We start from the raw sequence: 17779 nt of genomic DNA, 5'->3' as shown, positions 1-17779 counted from the left end.
ATACTTTTGGAAAGTGTGGCATGATACATATATACATATAAATATATATATATATATAGCATCTAAAACTGATTTAAACAACTTTTTGATGATTCTTTCATAACTCATGCACATAGCTTTTATGAGCTCATAATAATTGAGGCTACATGAAAAAGAAATAATATACTATTAAAATAAATTTGTCACACCACATGACCATATAAAATGAACTACTTAAGTCATGCATATTAATAATGTGTGTGTGTGTGTGTGTGTGTTTAGATGCGATTAATCGATCTGACAGCACTCATTTTTACGTCTAAAACACTCCACTAGATTTGAAGATTTCTAGTCATCTAAAACAATCAATATTTTCAAAAATGCACTTTTTTTGGATCAGCTACTGAGTTTCCAAAGTCACTTTGAACAGAAACTCACTCACTGACACATTCAAAGCAGAACTATATGGTTTCATATACCAAATGATTTATAAAATGCATACGTAAACATCTTACTAATCTTATCTGAACTAAAGAAACAACGTTAACACGCGCTTCAAAACACTGAAAGTTAGTACACAAACACGTCAAACCTCACCTGACACAGAGTCGCTCTCAGAGGATCCTTTCAGAGATGTCAGTGAAGATCCAAACACTCACTGTCAGGACTCGAGCAGAAAGACTGTCTCACCTGACGAGCTTCCACTTCAATCACACGCGCGCGTTCACAAGTTTCCTTGGGCGGAGGCTGGTACGGGAAGGCCACGCCCCTGCGTCTGTGATTGGCTCGCTGCCGTCTTAACCACGCCCTAAATCTAATCCCCTCCTTCCTGGAGTCTTATCTGGGAAGGGTGACTCCTCAGACACTCAGAGATTATGGGTTTATTTGATAAACTTTGATATGTGACTGTAATGCTTAGGTAATTTGATTCAGATGTCATTGGTGAATATTTTGTGTATTTTATGTACTCAGAAGGTTTTCATTTTTAAGCTTGCAGCCTTTTAAATAATAAAAAAGCCAAAGGTACAACAATCATAGGTGTGTTTCCCTATGGATATTAATGTTTATTATATTCTGTGGTAACATGGATGTGCAATTCTAGATAAAGGGATGATCTTAGATAAAGAGATAATCTCAGATCTTCGTGTTGTTCACCTGATGTGACCTGAAGAATATCAGGAATAGTGAAGGTCAAACTCCATAAACTAAAGCCTTTAGAGCAGAAAAAACAACCTGTCAGTGTCAAACTCATTTATGCATTTATGTGTATTTGAATAACACGGTTTTCCCTCTAAAAGTGCATTTTCATTTAAATATAATTTGTGCTGCAAACTCATTTAACAGGAACTAACAATAAACAACAGCATTTATTTTCAAAAACGCACTAGTAAATGCTGAAATGAACTAAAATTAATAAATGTTGTAGAAGAACCCTGACTAATTCTCCACTAGATGTCAGTATAAACCTGTTTATAACATCATAGAGAGGTTTGAGACAGCAGAAGATCAAAACAGGACAGAATCAACTCGAAGAACTTTATTTTGATGTAGCAGCTAAAACTACTGAACAGCTACAATCTCAACAAACTCCCGAAAATCACCAACAGTGTCTAAAAGACCTGAGTCCTCGACTAAATCAGTTATTGCCCTTGTGTATACAATATCTGCTCACTAAAAATGAGTGAAAATACAAAAACAACAAGTGCAAAGTTGCATAATATGAGCCGTGTGTGCAGGCACGTGCACACATAGACAAAAAAGGGGCTTGAGCACCTGCCCTTTTTCTTCCTGGAGAGAAAGTGCCCTTTTTTCTGGGGTGCTTTTTTTTTTTTTTTTTTTAATAAATGAATATATATATTCCTGTTTGCGCTCAGCTTCCCTGTCAAACAAATATATTTACTTTATAAAACAAATAAAAAACAAATAATAATAATTAAAAAAAACTATATCAGGTCGGCTTTGTCGAGTTCAGATGCCCTCACTCCGCGACACGCCATTCATGCCCGCACGCACGCACGCGCGCCCCACCTCACCTCACCTCACCTCGAGTTTGCTGCTGGCTGAAAACTTGTGACAACTATTTCCGCGAAAATGCAACTGCTGCCTGGCGATAAGAAGCGAAAAAGAAAAAAGGCCCTAGATGGATGCATCCCGTGCATTTCTTTCAGGTAGGCTAGCCATTGTTCACAAACCTGAAAGTTTTGTCTATTTATACATTTAACGCTGCATTAATAGTTTGACCACAATCAACACATCTGCCTGATTTGATACTAATGAAATATATGTCATATTATAATTTAAATTATTGTATTGTGCTATGCATTGAGTATGGTAAACACTTGACCGATAGGTTGGGCTGTCAATACCAGAAGAGGAGCATCCATGAACCACATTATTAGACAGTTTTCTAAGGATGCATGGTTTATTAAAACCATTTAAAAATCATAATACAGCATCAGCTACATAATGCTATTCTTAAATCTACGCTTACACATGATAATACATCAATACAAGTTTAAACCCTCGCTCTGTCTTTGCGTGTTTGATGTCCACATATTCTTGTTGAAGAAATTACAGTGACTGTAGCATTTCTATCATAGTTGGCTTTGATCGTGGATTTGATCATGCTGTGCTGTCTAACAACAAAAATCAGCAGGCTTTTGGCGCCCTCTGCAGGCATTTGTTATAACATATAATGTATTAACAGTTCAGGAATTTTTTTTTGATGTGTTTAAATATGCAGATTAGCTTATTTTGGTTAATTTAGAAGAAATCTACAGATGCAAACAGATGGAGGGTAGTAGGCTTAAAACAAACTCCATCTAAATGTGTAGGGTTATGGTTAAGTTTTCTTTCCATTAGAGTAAAAGACATGGCAGCAAAAATGGACCTTAAAATTGTAAAATTGTAAAATCTTAAAATTGTCCACTTCATGAAAGAAGTATTCCAATAACACCAAAAAATTAAAACTATTTATTGATTTGTGCAAAATAAACAAATTATTAGTGAAACTATGTCCCTCTTCTTGGTGCAGTCATTTATTCTAAATATATAGGCTACTTGAAAATAGTTGCTGTTGACTTCTCTTGTGATAAACCTAGTGAATACTAAAGAAGACCATGGTCTCTGTGTGAACTGATTATTTTGTAGAAATCTGTGGAGTATAAAACAATTGCATGAGTGTAAGTGAAGTCAAAGTTGTCTTAATATATTTAAGGGTTCGTTATTTTTTAAATAAATAATTATGAAAAGTGCCCTTTTTTCCACTTGAGCCCCTGCCCCCCAAAATGTCTGTGCACGTCCCTGCGTGTGTGTCTATAACATCTGAAACATGAACACTGATGTTAGTGCTGCTGTCCCACATGGACACAATATTTTCAGTGATTACGCTATTTTATAATAAACATATAAAAACTGTGACAGATATACAGTGAAGTCTAAAGATAACAACAGATACGAGTCGATCGAAGCTACACAAAACATCCTGTAACAGTTCGTCAAAAGGCACGACGCTTTTCTACATCAGAATCATGTTAATGACTCAAAACAACTTCATGTTCTTTTCTTACACTCATTTATATCTGATACTGACACACAATACAGTACAAATAGAAAGTAAAAACACTGGAATGTCTTTAAAACGTGTTCTTAGGAAACATTCCATTTCATTGTTTACGAGAATGTTACTTTTGAATGTTCTCTAAACAATTAGTAACATTTAACAATTGAACGTTCTATTAACGTTACTGTTCATAACGTTGAGAGAACCTTGCCAGAACGTTCTGTTAGCTGGGAAAGAAAGAAATGGTGAAACATTTCAACATTTTGATTTGCTACAGTAAATAAAGCTAAAAACTGCATAAAAACTTTTAGTTTAATTATAAACTAGTTGATTAGCGGCAGCGCCTACACCTGCTGTCAAATGACTCAAATGTGAGTAAATATAGACATATTCTTAAGCTTAATTACTTTTAATTTCATACAGAATCAGATGAGTTAATGTGCATCAGATGAATTATGAATGTTATGATGCTTTTTGTTCCTCGTGAGTCAAAACAATATTATCATCTTTCAAGATGTATTTTTATAAAAGCGAATTTAGTTATTTTTCTGGTTAAATGAAAGTGACATGATGGTGAAATGATGACAGAAGTTTCCACTTTTAAATACAACAACAACGAAAAATTCCAGAAATGCTGAATAAGAATGTAGAGCGAAATCTAGAATTCATAAAGAGAATTCATATAGAAACATCATTAGACTGAACACGGATCTTTGCTACTAATATATAAAATGATGAACATCAACATATATTAACACATTTACTAAATGGTTTTCATTTTTCATCCTGCTTTAAATGTTTCAGATGGGTGAGAATTTTTAATATTTTTGAGTCACCAAGGCTGCGTTTATTTGATCAGAAATTATTCCAGTGTAAATCAGCTGTTTTCTATGTGAATATACAGTAAAGTGTAATTTATTCCAGTGAATTTTCAGCATCATTACTCCAGTCTTCAGTGTCACATGATCCTTCAGAAATCATTCTGATATGATGATTTGATGCTCAAGGAACTGCTCTGTCACTTTTGATCAATTTAATGTGTGCATAATGAATAAAAGTATTAATTTTAAACTGCAAACTTTTGAACAGTAGCGAACAGTGACCACAAAAAGTACACGGACACATAAAAATGTCTGAATGTCATTAGATAGAAAATATCACTTTACAAACATTTGACATTTGATTTCTGTCTTGTTTTCCAGCACAAATATCTAAATATACTTAAATCAAGATACATTTACTGGAGAAGAGAAATGACTGGAGATATTAAGTCTTGTTATTATGATTTGACTTTTTTAACTTTAGTTAGTGTGTAATGTTGCTGTTTGATCATAAACAACATCTGTGAAGTTATGACGCTCAAAGTTCAATGCAAAGGGACAGAAAATCGAAATCGCTTTTTAAGGACTACAACAAACGGCTGGTAGGAACTACAATGAGCTTCTTCTGGGTTGGTGACATCACTAACCATTAAATCTACATAAACCCCGCCCCCGAGAACACACAACAAAGGGCTGCTTTAGAGAAGAGGAAGAGTTGTTTTTGTAAATGCCGTCATTTTACGCCGGACTGCTTCACAAACGAGGGTCAATTCAACACAAAAGATGAACATGACGGCACATGCTAGAGGATGAGTTGATCAACTCCACAGCAACTACATCAATTTATCCACTAACCATTCAGAAACGTCTAAAAGTTGTAACTTCTTCCTGAGTCTCTCCATCAGTTTGAACAATGTAAGGCTGAACACTTTCCTCATTTTGGCTGCGTGAGATTCTCCAGCTTTGTTGTTGTTGAGCCGTTAAAGCTCCGCCCTCTTCTGGAAAGCGGAGCTCATTTGCATTTAAAGGGACACACACAAAAACGGCGTGTTTTTGCTCACACCCAAATAGGGGCAAATTTGACGAGCTATAATAAATGATCTGTGGGGGATTTTGAGCTGAAACTTCACACACACATTCTGGAGACACCAGAGACTGATATTACATCTTGTGAAAAGAGGCGTTATAGGTCCACTTTAAAACAAGAACAAATATCTGCCAATGGAGTCAGTAAAATAAAACACATTGTTTCTTTGAAATAAGTGTATTTTTCTGACCCAATTCTCGTTTTTAAAAAAGTAATTTTGCTTCTCCAGTAAATGTATCTGGATTCATGAATGTTTAGATATTTGAACTGTATCATTGTTTGCAGTGAATCTGTTCAGTGTGATGTTTTTAGAGTCTTTATGCTGTCTAGAAAGATGCACAAACACACGTTTGTTTAATCTGAACTGATAAACCAGCAGATGAAGACGCATGATCATCAGACACAAGCATCATCCGCAGTGACATTCAGACATTTAACGGTGTTTTTAGGGGTTGCAGTTTGGAAGTGTGTGTCTCTTTATCCTCACTTCCTCCGACACCTGCGAGCGAATCTCCCAGTTTAATGTAGCCCTTACTGCCCGAGCGCTCCAGTCTGGGACAGCTGAACCTCCGTGAGCGTTCATCCCGAGAGCCGGGATCCGACAGCGAGTTCAGGGACAGGCGCGACCCCGTGACCCGCCTCCCCGCCGCAGTCACGTCGAGCTTGGAATCCTGGGAAAGCGACATGCGCGTCCTTGACACCTGCGCTCGGGTTTCCAGCGCGGCGGAGCAGCTCCTGCGGCGCGAGATGTCGTGCTCCTGCATGTCGCAGTTGTTGAGTTTGATGACGGGTAAGGTGAACGCGTTAACGGACGACGTGACGATGGAGCCCGTCTCCCACTGCGTTTCCTCGGATCCTCGCGATATACTAAAAATCGACGACTTGCGCTTTGCGCACTTTCTCACGCACGACGGACGCCTGTGGTTTCCCGCTTTCCCCTCGACGCTCCTGGACTGCATGTAACTGATGAGGCCGTTGAACGGGACGCAGTCTTTGGCGCGCAAACCGTGAATGTCTATGACTGTGGAGTAAATATCCCTCAGATTTATGATTTTAGTTTTCTTGTCACGATCCTCATGCAGAACGGCATTTGCGCAGATGAAGAGGAAAATCCCGATGCCCATCACTAGAGGCCCGAAGACTTTGAGATTATCCGAGTATAAGTAACCGGCAAACAGACTGTGGAAGAAGCCGAGTGAACGTGACGAAGAGTTTCTGTCGGCCACCACCATCATGTTATTGCTCGTGAGGTTAGCCTGTTTCGCTCGCCGCGCCGCCGCATCCGCGCGATCCGTGGGAACTCTAGGCCAGTATCCCAGTACGGCCATGGCAATGCCGACTAGCAGGATCAAAACACCGAGCGCCGCCACCAGCCCCGAGGCGGAGCACAGCTTCACTTTTCCTTTCACCACAACAACGTCGTTCTTTCGTTTTTTCTTGGCTTTCCTCTTCTTCTTGTTCTCCGCACGGTTCTTGGATCGCAGCGAATCCTGGCGCCGCGAAATTCTCAGCAGCCCACCTGTAGCGATCATCGTGCCTATTGGGTCGTGGGCCTGTCAATCATCCTGTGGGCGGGAAGGAAAGAAGAACAGGAAATTGAGAAACAAAATTACTTCAAATATTAAGTCTATTTAGTGTATATAACACAATTTTTTGCAGCATTAATGTTTCAGTAGTTTCCCCAAGACAACAATGAAATTAAATGGAGAGGAATCTGAGATGAACGTGTGTCTCATCTAGAGTTTTTGAAGAGATCTCAACAGCATCTCAAACTTTTGCTAAGAGACTTTGCAATCAAACCTTAGCCGGCTTCAATCCAGCCATTGCTACTAAATCTTCTCTCAATATCTTGGGCTTGACTGAGACCTGGATTCGTCCAGAGGACTCAGCAACTCACGCTTCTCTCTCTCACAACTTCTCTTTCTCTCATATTCCTGGACAGTTCACAGGTCTTCTCATTTCTCACTTAACTCACCCTTCTCTATGCAATTGCAATTCGTTTGAGTTTCATGCTATTACAATTATAATTCATATTATAGTAATTTATCGCCCAACAGGCCAACTGGGTACTTTTGTAGAGGAACTGGACATGCTGCTGTCCTCATTCCCAGAGGACTGGAGTCCACTTGTACTCTTTGGTGATTTCAGTATCCATCTAGAGAAGCTTTATGCTTCAGACTTCCTCTCTCTTCTAGCCTCGTTCAGTTTCATACGCCTCGTCACCACAAGTACCCACAAATCTGGCAACCAATTTGACCTCATTTACACACGCAACTGCATCACTGACAACATTTTGGTAAAACCTCTGCACATATCCGATCATTTCTTCAATACTTTTAATCTTTGACTCACTACTTGTGCACCACCAACCCCTCTACCAGTTACCTGCTGTCGGTCACTGAATCCCTATGGATTGCGAAGGCTGATTCCAAATCATGCTGGCTCTATCTGAATCGTGAATCATCAGATCCTTCTGTCCACCCTCTCCTCACTGCGCATCACAGGAACTCCACTTCTCTGGTTTGAATCCTATCTCACAGGAAGGTCTTTCAGGGTTGCCTGGAGAGGGGAGGTATCCAAAGCTCATCAGCTGATCAAGGGAGTTCCTCAGGGTTCAGTGCTTGGACCCCTCCTCTTCTCCATATACACTACATCACTCGGTCCCATCATTCAGGCACATGGTTTCTCCTACCATTGCTATGCTGATTATACGCAGCTCTTCCTTTCATTCCAACCAGATGATCCCACAGTAGCTGCATGTATCTCAAGCTGTCTAGCAGACATCTCGGCATGGATGAAAGAACATCACCTGCAGCTCAACCTGGCAAAAACTGAGCTTCTTGTCTTCCCTGGCAATCTGACTCTACAGCTCGATTTCACCACCAGAAATCTTGGCGTAATCTTTGATGACTAACTGACCTTCAAAAAAAACATTGCAAAGGTCATGCAGATTTCAACACAACTTCTGGTCCAGGCTCTGGTCATTTCTAGGCTTGATTACTGCAATGCTCTTCTGGCTGGACTGCCATCATGCACAATCAAACCTCTACAAATGATTCAGAGCGCTGCAGCACGTCTCGTCTTCAACGAGCCCAAAAGAGCCCACGTCATCTCGCTTCACTGGCTACCACTTGCTGCTCGCATCAAGTTCAAGGCGCTGACGCTTGCTTACAGATCCACCACAGGTTCAGCACCTCCTACTTCCACTCACTCTTACGAGTCTACACTACACTCCTGCGATCACTATATGAGCGAAGGCTTGTGTTACCATCACAGAGAGGCACGAAATCACTCTCCAGAACATTTTCATTCACTGTTCCCTGCTGGTGGAATGATCTCCCCACCTTCATCCGGAATGCAGAATCCCTGGAAATATTTAAAAAACAGCTGAAAACTGTGAAGAAAACTTTCGTGAGCACTCAACCTCATCAAAAAAAGAAAATGCTTTCACTTCCTCTTCTAGCTCATGCTACTCTGAAACTAGTATTGTGAGCACTTCTTGTGTCTGTTTGCCTCTTGCTCACAATGATTCGCTTGTTGTATTCCTCACTTGTAAGTAGCTTTGGATAAAAGGAATAAATGTAAATGTAATCAAAAGCTGAGCTTTTGAGCTGCTCCACATTTCATTTTTAGCTCTAGACTCTTAGTGGATGATAGCTATTACTCATTTGAGTCTTTTTGTTATTATTATATTAATATTAACATCTGGGACAAAGTTGAACTTAAAAAATGAACTGAAACTCTGCAACCTCTGAGAAATAACATTTTCTTCTGAAGCAAAGCTGAGGTACTTTTGTTGCTTTTTTAGTTATGATCTTTTATTAATAATTATGCAGTTATTCACTTCTGTTTGTCATATTCACACGATTCCAGTCAATGACCATCAATGACGGAAGCAGATGCTTCATGCAGAAATGGGTATGAAAAACACTCAACATCTGAAATTACAGATATAAGTGATTTCCTGACAGCCTGATCCTGTTTCTCTCTAATGTCCCGGCTGATAGCATTACCAGCAGCTCCCATTAATCTGCCCCATTTCAATTAAATATCATCTGTAAATTCGCTGATTTCACATGCGCCCCCTCACGAACCCGATTATACATTCCAATCAGATAATCAATTACAGAAGCAGATAGCATTGCTTAATTGCACTGACTAATGTATAATTCACCTTTGCCAGCAGGTTTTCAATTTGCCTAATCCCTCAGAATTATGCGTGGCGTACAGTGATGTTTGTATGAATAATTCATGGAGTGAAAAGACTTCAGTAAACCCATCATGACACACGGGCGGTGGAAATGTCAGCGTCTACGAGTGACAGACGTGAGTCAGACCCCCTTCAGAGAACATCAATGAGGGCAGAGGGGGTCATGACACTTCACAGACGCTTTCAACATCTCCACACTGAGTTTCACTGAAGGACCATTACAAAACACAACCTGAGGGAAATCAACCCAAATCAGTTACAATAAATAAAAAGAGCTACATGATAAAAATGCAAAATTCATGTTAAATAGACTTGAGGGGGGACTCTTTTCATGCGAGACAGAAAAAAAAATACACAGAAACCCTAGCAACTGCATAGCAATGCCCTGGCAACATCCTAGAGCATCCCGGCAACCAAATTCAGTAGCAACACTCAGAAAACTTTAGTAACTGCATAACAATGCCCTGGGGACCAATCAGAGCATCCCAGCAAATACATAAGAAGCACTCAAGAACACCCTTGCAACTGCATAGCAACGCCCTAGCAACCACCCGTAGCATCCCAGAAACCATATACAGAAGCAATACTCATAATACCTTAGCAACTGCATAGCAACACCATAGTAAGCACCATAACAATCCCAGCACCCATATACAGTGGTAACACTCAGTCAGAACCCTTTAGCAACAACATGGCAACGCCCTGGCAACCACCCAGAACATCCCAGCAACCATACAGCAACACTCAAACACTATAGCAACCACATAGCAACGCCCTGGCAACCACCCAGAACATCCCAGCAACCATTCAGCAACACACAAACACTATAGCAACCACATAGCAACGCCCTGGCAACCACCCAGAACATCCCAGTAACCATACAGCAACATTCAAACACTATAGCAACCACATAGCAATGCCCTGGCAACCACTCAGAACATCCCAGAAACCATATACAGAAGCAATACTCATAATACCTTAGCAACCAGATATCAACGCCATAGCAACCACCATAACAATCCCAACACCCATATACAGTAGTAACACTGAGTCACAACACCTTAGCAACAACATAGCAACGCCCTGACAACCACCTAGAACATCCCAGCAACCATACAGCAACACTTAAATACTTTAGCATCCACATAGCAACACCCTGGCAACCACCCAGAAACCATATACTGAAGTAATACTCATAATACTTTAGCAACTGCATAGCAACCACCCAGAACATCGCAGCAACCACATACAGTAGCAACACTCAGAAAACCCTAGCAACACCCTTACAACCAGCCAAAACTTCACAGCAACAGCACAGCAACATGCCTAAAAGCACTCAGAAACCATAGCAACCACCCAGGACATCTTAGCACCCACACAGCAACACCCTTGAGTTTTACAAGGACAAGCAGCACATGAATCACAAACTCTCTGCAGGTGAAGCAACAAACTCCCACTCCAGTGTCCGCTGGCATCGGATGTTCAGTGGATATCTGTGCATTTACACCTGTAAGTCCTTATAAGTCTTAAAATAATAAGAAGGTTGAATTTATTGATCAACAAAGACTTGTAAAGACTGGCAGCGGATCTGTGTCTTTCCTGGTCTCTGCAGCATCATCTCACTCTGTGTTCAGAGGTGGTAGAACAATAAGCACACACTCCCACACGCTGATCCATACGGCTTTAATGTCAGCGCCAAACAAACCAAACAATCCCGCATTTATAGATGCTACTTCGGTCCGCGCTCAAAGAAAATGTCAAGCTTCTCCTCAGACTTCAACACACGTACAGATATACTTCACAAAACCTTATTATTCTTCATGCTTTAAACCTGATGAGGGAGAGTAAATAAAGACAGGATTTACATTTTTGTCTCAGGGTTTCTTAATCTAGCTTCCATGCCGCACCAAAAACCAGAGTATTAACAGACAAATAACTGACTGATGATGCCTTGATGTGATTTTTTTTTTTTTTTTTTTTGCATATGGCAAGCTGGACTCAGCATTAAACAGATACCTGTTAATCTATGAGCTGACCTGTGTTAACTCCCAACTTTAAGGTCACCTTGACAGACTTCCCTTTCATTTTGCTGTTGTTTGTTAGTTAAACGCATTATAATAAACTTCACAACGTCATTCATTATTCAAAGAGGATTTGAGTCTTGTTTTGGACCAATTAATAGGTCTGAAATGTTCATATTGTAAAACTACTGAACTGATATTGCACTATACTGTATTTCACTCACAGAGTGTGTTTTAGTGATTTGCACTGACTTTCTATTGTGTTCGAAGAGTAAAACATGCACGCGCACAACATGAAAAATGAAAAGCAACATGTGCATAACAATAAAACACATCAATAAAACATGCATCCAAATGATTAGATCTGACAGGTCGAGTTTACAATGAAATGTCAGTAATAATGTCACGATAACAATCACAGTCAGCGTTAAACCGACAGTCACTTTAGACATGATCACATCATTTCTTCTGTGTTTTGCGTTAAACTGACGTTTGTTTCTCATTGATTTTCACACAAAAGCCTCTAAACGCGATTATTCCCTCAGACAGCGACAGAAGAATGATGATTTAACAAGTGTTTAAGTGAAGTCAGAGACATGCATGTCTGGATGTTCTCACCGAGCCTGTGTCAGTCCATCACTCCGGATCTCCGTCATCTTCAGCAATGATTGTCATCCTGATGTTGCTGAAACAGGGATATGAGGAGGAGAGCAGCAGCTCCTGTTCACTGTGAGGCCCCGCCCATCGCCTCCAAACACTCGACCTGAGCAACATGGGTCGGATCAGAGTGGAGGACTCGCGCACTGCGTACTGCATACTGGAGACCGTCAGACCTCACTACAGTGTACTCATCATCTCAGAAAATAATACACAATATTTCAGTTCAGTTTTAAAATATGGAAACCCAAACACGTTTTAGCAAATCTTAATTATGACATTAAAAGTCATATCACATATCACAGGCATATTTATGAGATGCAAAATCCAAATTTTTGACATACTACGGCATATTTATGAGACAACAAAATTCAAATTATGACATACTAAGGCATATTTATGAGATGAAAAATTCAAATTATGACATACTAAGGCATATTCATAAAATTAAAAGTTCAAATTATTGCATACTAAGGCATATTTATAAAATGAAAAGTTCAAATTATTGCATACTACGGCATATTCATAAAATGAAAAGTTCAAATTATTGCATACTAAGGCATATTCATAAAATGAAAAGTTCAAATTATTGCATACTAAGGCATATTCATAAAATGAAAAGTTCAAATTATTGCATACTAAGGCATACTACGGCATATTCATAAAATGAAAAGTTCAAATTATTGCATACTAAGGCATATTTATAAAATGAAAAGTTCAAATTATGGCATACTAAGGCCTATTTATAAAATGAAAAGTTCAAATTATTGCATACTAAGGCATATTTATAAAATGAAAAGTTCAAATTATGGCATACTAAGGCCTATTTATAAAATGAAAAGTTCAAATTATTGCATACTAAGGCCTATTTATAAAATGAAAAGTTCAAATTATGGCATACTAAGGCATATTTATAAAATTAAAAGTTCAAATTATTGCATACTAAGGCATATTTATAAAATGAAAAATGCAAATTATGGCATACTAAGGCATATTTATAAAATGAAAAGTTCAAATTATGGCATACTAAGGCATATCTATGAGACGAAAAGTTCAAATTATTGCATACTAAGGCATATTTATAAAATGAAAAGTTCAAATTATTGCATACTAAGGCATATTTATAAAATGAAAAATGCAAATTATGGCATACTAAGGCATATTTATAAAATGAAAAGTTCAAATTATGGCATACTAAGGCATATCTATGAGACGAAAAGTTCAAATTATTGCATACTAAGGCATATTTATAAAATGAAAAGTTCAAATTATTGCATACTAAGGCATATTTATAAAATGAAAAATGCAAATTATTGCATACTAAGGCCTATTTATAAAATGAAAAGTTCAAATTATGGCATACTAAGGCCTATTTATAAAATGAAAAGTTCAAATTATTGCATACTAAGGCATATTTATAAAATGAAAAATGCAAATTATGGCATACTAAGGCATATTTATAAAATGAAAAGTTCAAATTATGGCATACTGAGGAATATTATAAAATGAAAAGTTCAAATTATGGCATACTAAGGCATATTTATAAAATGAAAAGTTCAAATTATGGCATACTAAGGCATACTCATAAAATGAAAAGTTCAAATTATTGCATACTAAGGCATATTTATAAAATGAAAAGTTCAAATTATGGCATACTAAGGCATATTTATGAGATGAAAAGTGTAAATTATGGCATACTGAGGCATATTTATGAAATGAAAAATGCAAATTATGGCATACTGAGGCATATTTATGAGATGAAAAGTGCAAATGATGACATACTAAAGCATATTTATGCGATGAAAAGTCTTCTTCATGAAATGAAAAGTCAAAATTATGACATAAATAAGTTGATATTATGCAATACTAAGTCATAAAATTGACTATTTAACCGCATAATTAGCCCCTATCATATAAAAATTCGAAATTATGAGATAAAAGTTATAATTATGACAGTTGAAAAGTCAAAATTATGATAGAAATTGAAAAATGATGACATACAAAGTTGAAATTATGACATACTATAATTTTGACTTCTTGTCATAGTGAACTAATTACTAAGGTAACAAAAAAGAAAAAGAAAAAAAATGACAGACCATTTAATATTCTGGATAAAATGAGAATCACGTTTATTTTTTTTACTGAATAGCGAACATGATTTTGAAAACGATGTTTATTTCACTGATTTACAAAATCTGGATATTAGACAACTAAAACAAAATAACGACTGAGAGTTTACTTGAGGTTCTGTCAATCTTTGCTGTACAAGTTTTTTTTTTAATGCGAGAGGTATGTGAATCAAAATATGTAAAAGTGTATGGAAATAGCCCACATAAATCAAGACATAAATGAAAAGTTTACATAAAATTATTAGCTTACCCAACTTTAAGTTTCCTAATATGCATCACATGAAAAGACGATTGAAACATTATTCACAGACATAAATTAGTTCTTAATGGTTCGTTTCTGAATAAATGAGCATTTTTGAATGAATCGGTTGAAAGTCTCAACAACAACAAAAACAACAACGTAACTTTCGCCACCTACTGACATAACAATGTAATCAATACAATCTTTATTTGAAGTGTCAACCCAGATAACAACAACATGTTCTAAGAATGTTTTGTTAATGTTCCCATTTAGTTATGAAACCATTATTTCTAAAATTTCTCTGAAAGTTCAAAACGTCCATCTTTTTAAATGTATTAAATAGTTTTTTTCTTGTTTATACAAACGTTAATGGAACACTCCATTTTGCAAACATTATGGGAACGTTACATTTGAATATTCTCTGAACGTTCTGACACAAATAGTAACATTTAAAAAACATTAGATACAAACGAATGGTACAAATGCTAATGTTTTGAGAACATTATTAAAGACCAGATAACTTTGAACAAACGTTCTATTAATGTTTCTGGAAGAACGTTTGTTCACCGCTTTGCCAGAATGTTTGACACTGCTGCTTTATCTTGACTGACAGAATCCAGACTCTCTAATGTTCCTATAGGAGTTGAGCCGAATCAGCTAAATGTCTTCAGTTCATGAAAACCAGGCCTGTTGGTTTTGAATAAATATTTAAATAACTTTTACAAAAACTGAGCAGAGAGAAGACAGCATGAGAATGAACGCCTAGATGTGCCGTGTTTCTGCTGGACGTCCCTCTTCTCATTTCAGGTTTTCCGCTCACTGGACGTGTCTCTGCTCATTAGCATAATCATATCCGTGTCTCTGTGACCTCCATCAGACGCAGAGATGCTGCCGCTGCCAAGACAATTAACAAAGCTGTAACGAGCCAAGAGAAGAAAACTCAACTGAGCTGAAAACAAGCCCTCTTCATTTTCATGGAAAGAGAATGTAAAAACGCTACAGAAAAGTCATATATTGGTATATTAACATTATATCAGTTACAGATATACAGTAAAATATTCAGACACAAATGTCATCCTGTCAACTCTGAACTTAGTTTTTTACATTTTAGTTTACATTTTAAGTTAAACTAACTTGAAATGTGAAGTTTTGAGTTATCTCAACAAACTCAATCAGGTGAGTTATTCTAACTGTTCAAAAGTAACATTCCCATAATGTTTGCAAAATGGAATATTAGAATAACCAAGAAAAAACTGAACTTGAACTTTCAGAGAACATAAAGAAATAACATTTAGCAAAGTGTTTTTAGTATATTTTTGTCAGCTGTACTTCTGATCGTGTATGGGCACATAAAGCACCATAAAGATCTGTGTGTTTTAAGGACACTACATGAAACTCTGCGGTTTCCTCTCAGACTCCAGGAAAGTCTAGACTCCGGTGGAAATGAGGTCTGGGACTCCAGCAGCGCTCCCACGCGTCCCTCACATGACATTTTGCAAATGCTTTTGGTGGGTACGAGAGCTCCACACCTGTTCCTCCTAATTAAGTTCACATATTGAAGCAGGCGGAAAAGTTAGATTTCATTATTCTTCGGTATCTGGGGCGATGTAGGATCAGCTGGTGATCTTGTACCACATTATGAAAGGTTCTGTGTGCTTTATCTGCTCAGACTCTGAGGCAAGACTTGAATAATTTACCTGCTTCTATATCAAACCGATTCTCCTTTACCCAAAGAATGATCACACAGCAAGAAATGACAGTGTTTCTGTCTTGTTCTCCAGCACGAATATCTAAACATTCTATAATCAAGGTACATTTAGATATTTAGTCTTGTTTTCTGAAAAAAAAAATGTATAAAAATATCTGCCAATGGTGTCAAAAAAACAAGATCTTTTTTCTGACCCCATTGGCAGATATTACATAAACGTACTCTATTTTGAAACTTTTTTTTCAGAAAACAAGACTTAAATGGCACCTATTATGCAAAATTCACTCTCACATGGTGTTTGAACATAAATGTGTGTTGGCAGTGTGTGTACACAACCTCCTCACTCCTTTTTTTATATTTCCCATAAATCATAAACAGAATATGTTGTTCCTTTTCGAGTCAGTCTCTCGACATTGTGAGCTACACAATGGGGTGTATCCCCTCTCCTTCCCTTAATACTGAAGCCTAATCGCACCGCACCAGAAAACTTTACTGGCCAATAGCGTTTGAGAGTGAGCAAGGGGTGGAGCCATCCGCTATACAGCTCAGCACTCACAGCCATTGCCTCAGAATCTTTCAGTGGCGACGCCTTATAAGGACGACGCTTCCACCGGTCCCTTCAGAGATGATGTCCATCAAGGAGTGTTGCACGTGTGGTGGAGCTATCGAGCTCCCCGACGCGCATGATACTTGTGTCTGGGCTAATCCCAGCACTGGATAGGCCTGAGTGTCCTTTCTGTGAAGAAATGACAGTCAGGTCAGTCTGTGCCAGGATTTCCACTGTCCTGAACAGCGCTCCACCTTTACCTCCAGCTGCCATCGGGCCGCGGAAGGAAAGCCACATGCTGTAGGCCCTTCTGACGACGACACGCCGGCGCAGCTCCCGCATGACCGTTGCTCATTGGGGCCTCCTGTGTCTTATTCCGAGAGCAGTTTCTGTCCTTTGGATGAGGCCTGGGAACTGGTCACTTTTGGTGCCGCCAGAGAGGACGGCATTGACGACGACGTGTACGGTGGGCTCTGGATCAGGCAGCTGGTCCTGTCCAGTCTGAGCCTCCGACGGGTTTTGAAGAGGAGCTGTTGAACATCCTCACGGAGGCTGTTAAGGATCTGGGCCTCGACTGGTCTCTGTCTCAGCAGCGGGTGAAGAACAAAATGGACATTCGGTTTCTGCAGTCGGGCTGCCGTGTTGTCGACCTTCTCCGTTCTTCCCAGAGGTCTACGATGAGATCTTGCAGTCTTGGCACTCCCCCTATTAGGCCCAAGCCCAAGCAATGGGATCTCTTCTGCTTTCCTCTGTCGATGGTGCCGACCACTCCAAACCTCTGCCCGTCGAAGAGGCCGTTGCAGCCCACCTCTGCCCA

General features: G+C 38.7%; 2 protein-coding genes across 4 annotated transcripts in view; both read right to left on the bottom strand.

Annotated features, from left to right (window-relative positions):
* The window catches only part of epb41l3b (erythrocyte membrane protein band 4.1-like 3b), a 42815-nt gene extending 42126 nt beyond the window's left edge, over positions 1-689 (bottom strand). Inside the window, exon 1 of one of the 3 annotated variants that reach the window (XM_067362127.1) lies at positions 577-689. The gene's annotated coding sequence lies outside the window, so the exon portion shown is untranslated. The remainder of the gene's footprint in view (positions 1-576) is intronic. The other 2 variants (XM_067362116.1, XM_067362117.1) reach the window with 2 other exon arrangements.
* A 5185-nt stretch (positions 690-5874) lies between these two features.
* LOC137003760 (transmembrane protein 200C) lies at positions 5875-6981 on the bottom strand. The gene has a single exon (XM_067364043.1). The coding sequence runs from the start codon at positions 6979-6981 to the stop codon at positions 5875-5877; it is 1107 nt and encodes a 368-aa protein (XP_067220144.1).
* Positions 6982-17779: the final 10798 nt, after the last annotated feature.

This window comes from Chanodichthys erythropterus, chromosome 16, assembly GCF_024489055.1.
Source record: "Chanodichthys erythropterus isolate Z2021 chromosome 16, ASM2448905v1, whole genome shotgun sequence".
Taxonomy (NCBI): domain Eukaryota; kingdom Metazoa; phylum Chordata; class Actinopteri; order Cypriniformes; family Xenocyprididae; genus Chanodichthys; species Chanodichthys erythropterus.
This window is presented reverse-complemented; position numbering and strand designations above follow the sequence as displayed.

What these genes read in the sequence shown, in the direction of transcription:
- LOC137003760 (XM_067364043.1), bottom strand. Translation starts at nt 6,981, where the DNA reads ATGATCGCTACAGGTGGGCTGCTGAGAATTTCGCGGCGCCAGGATTCG.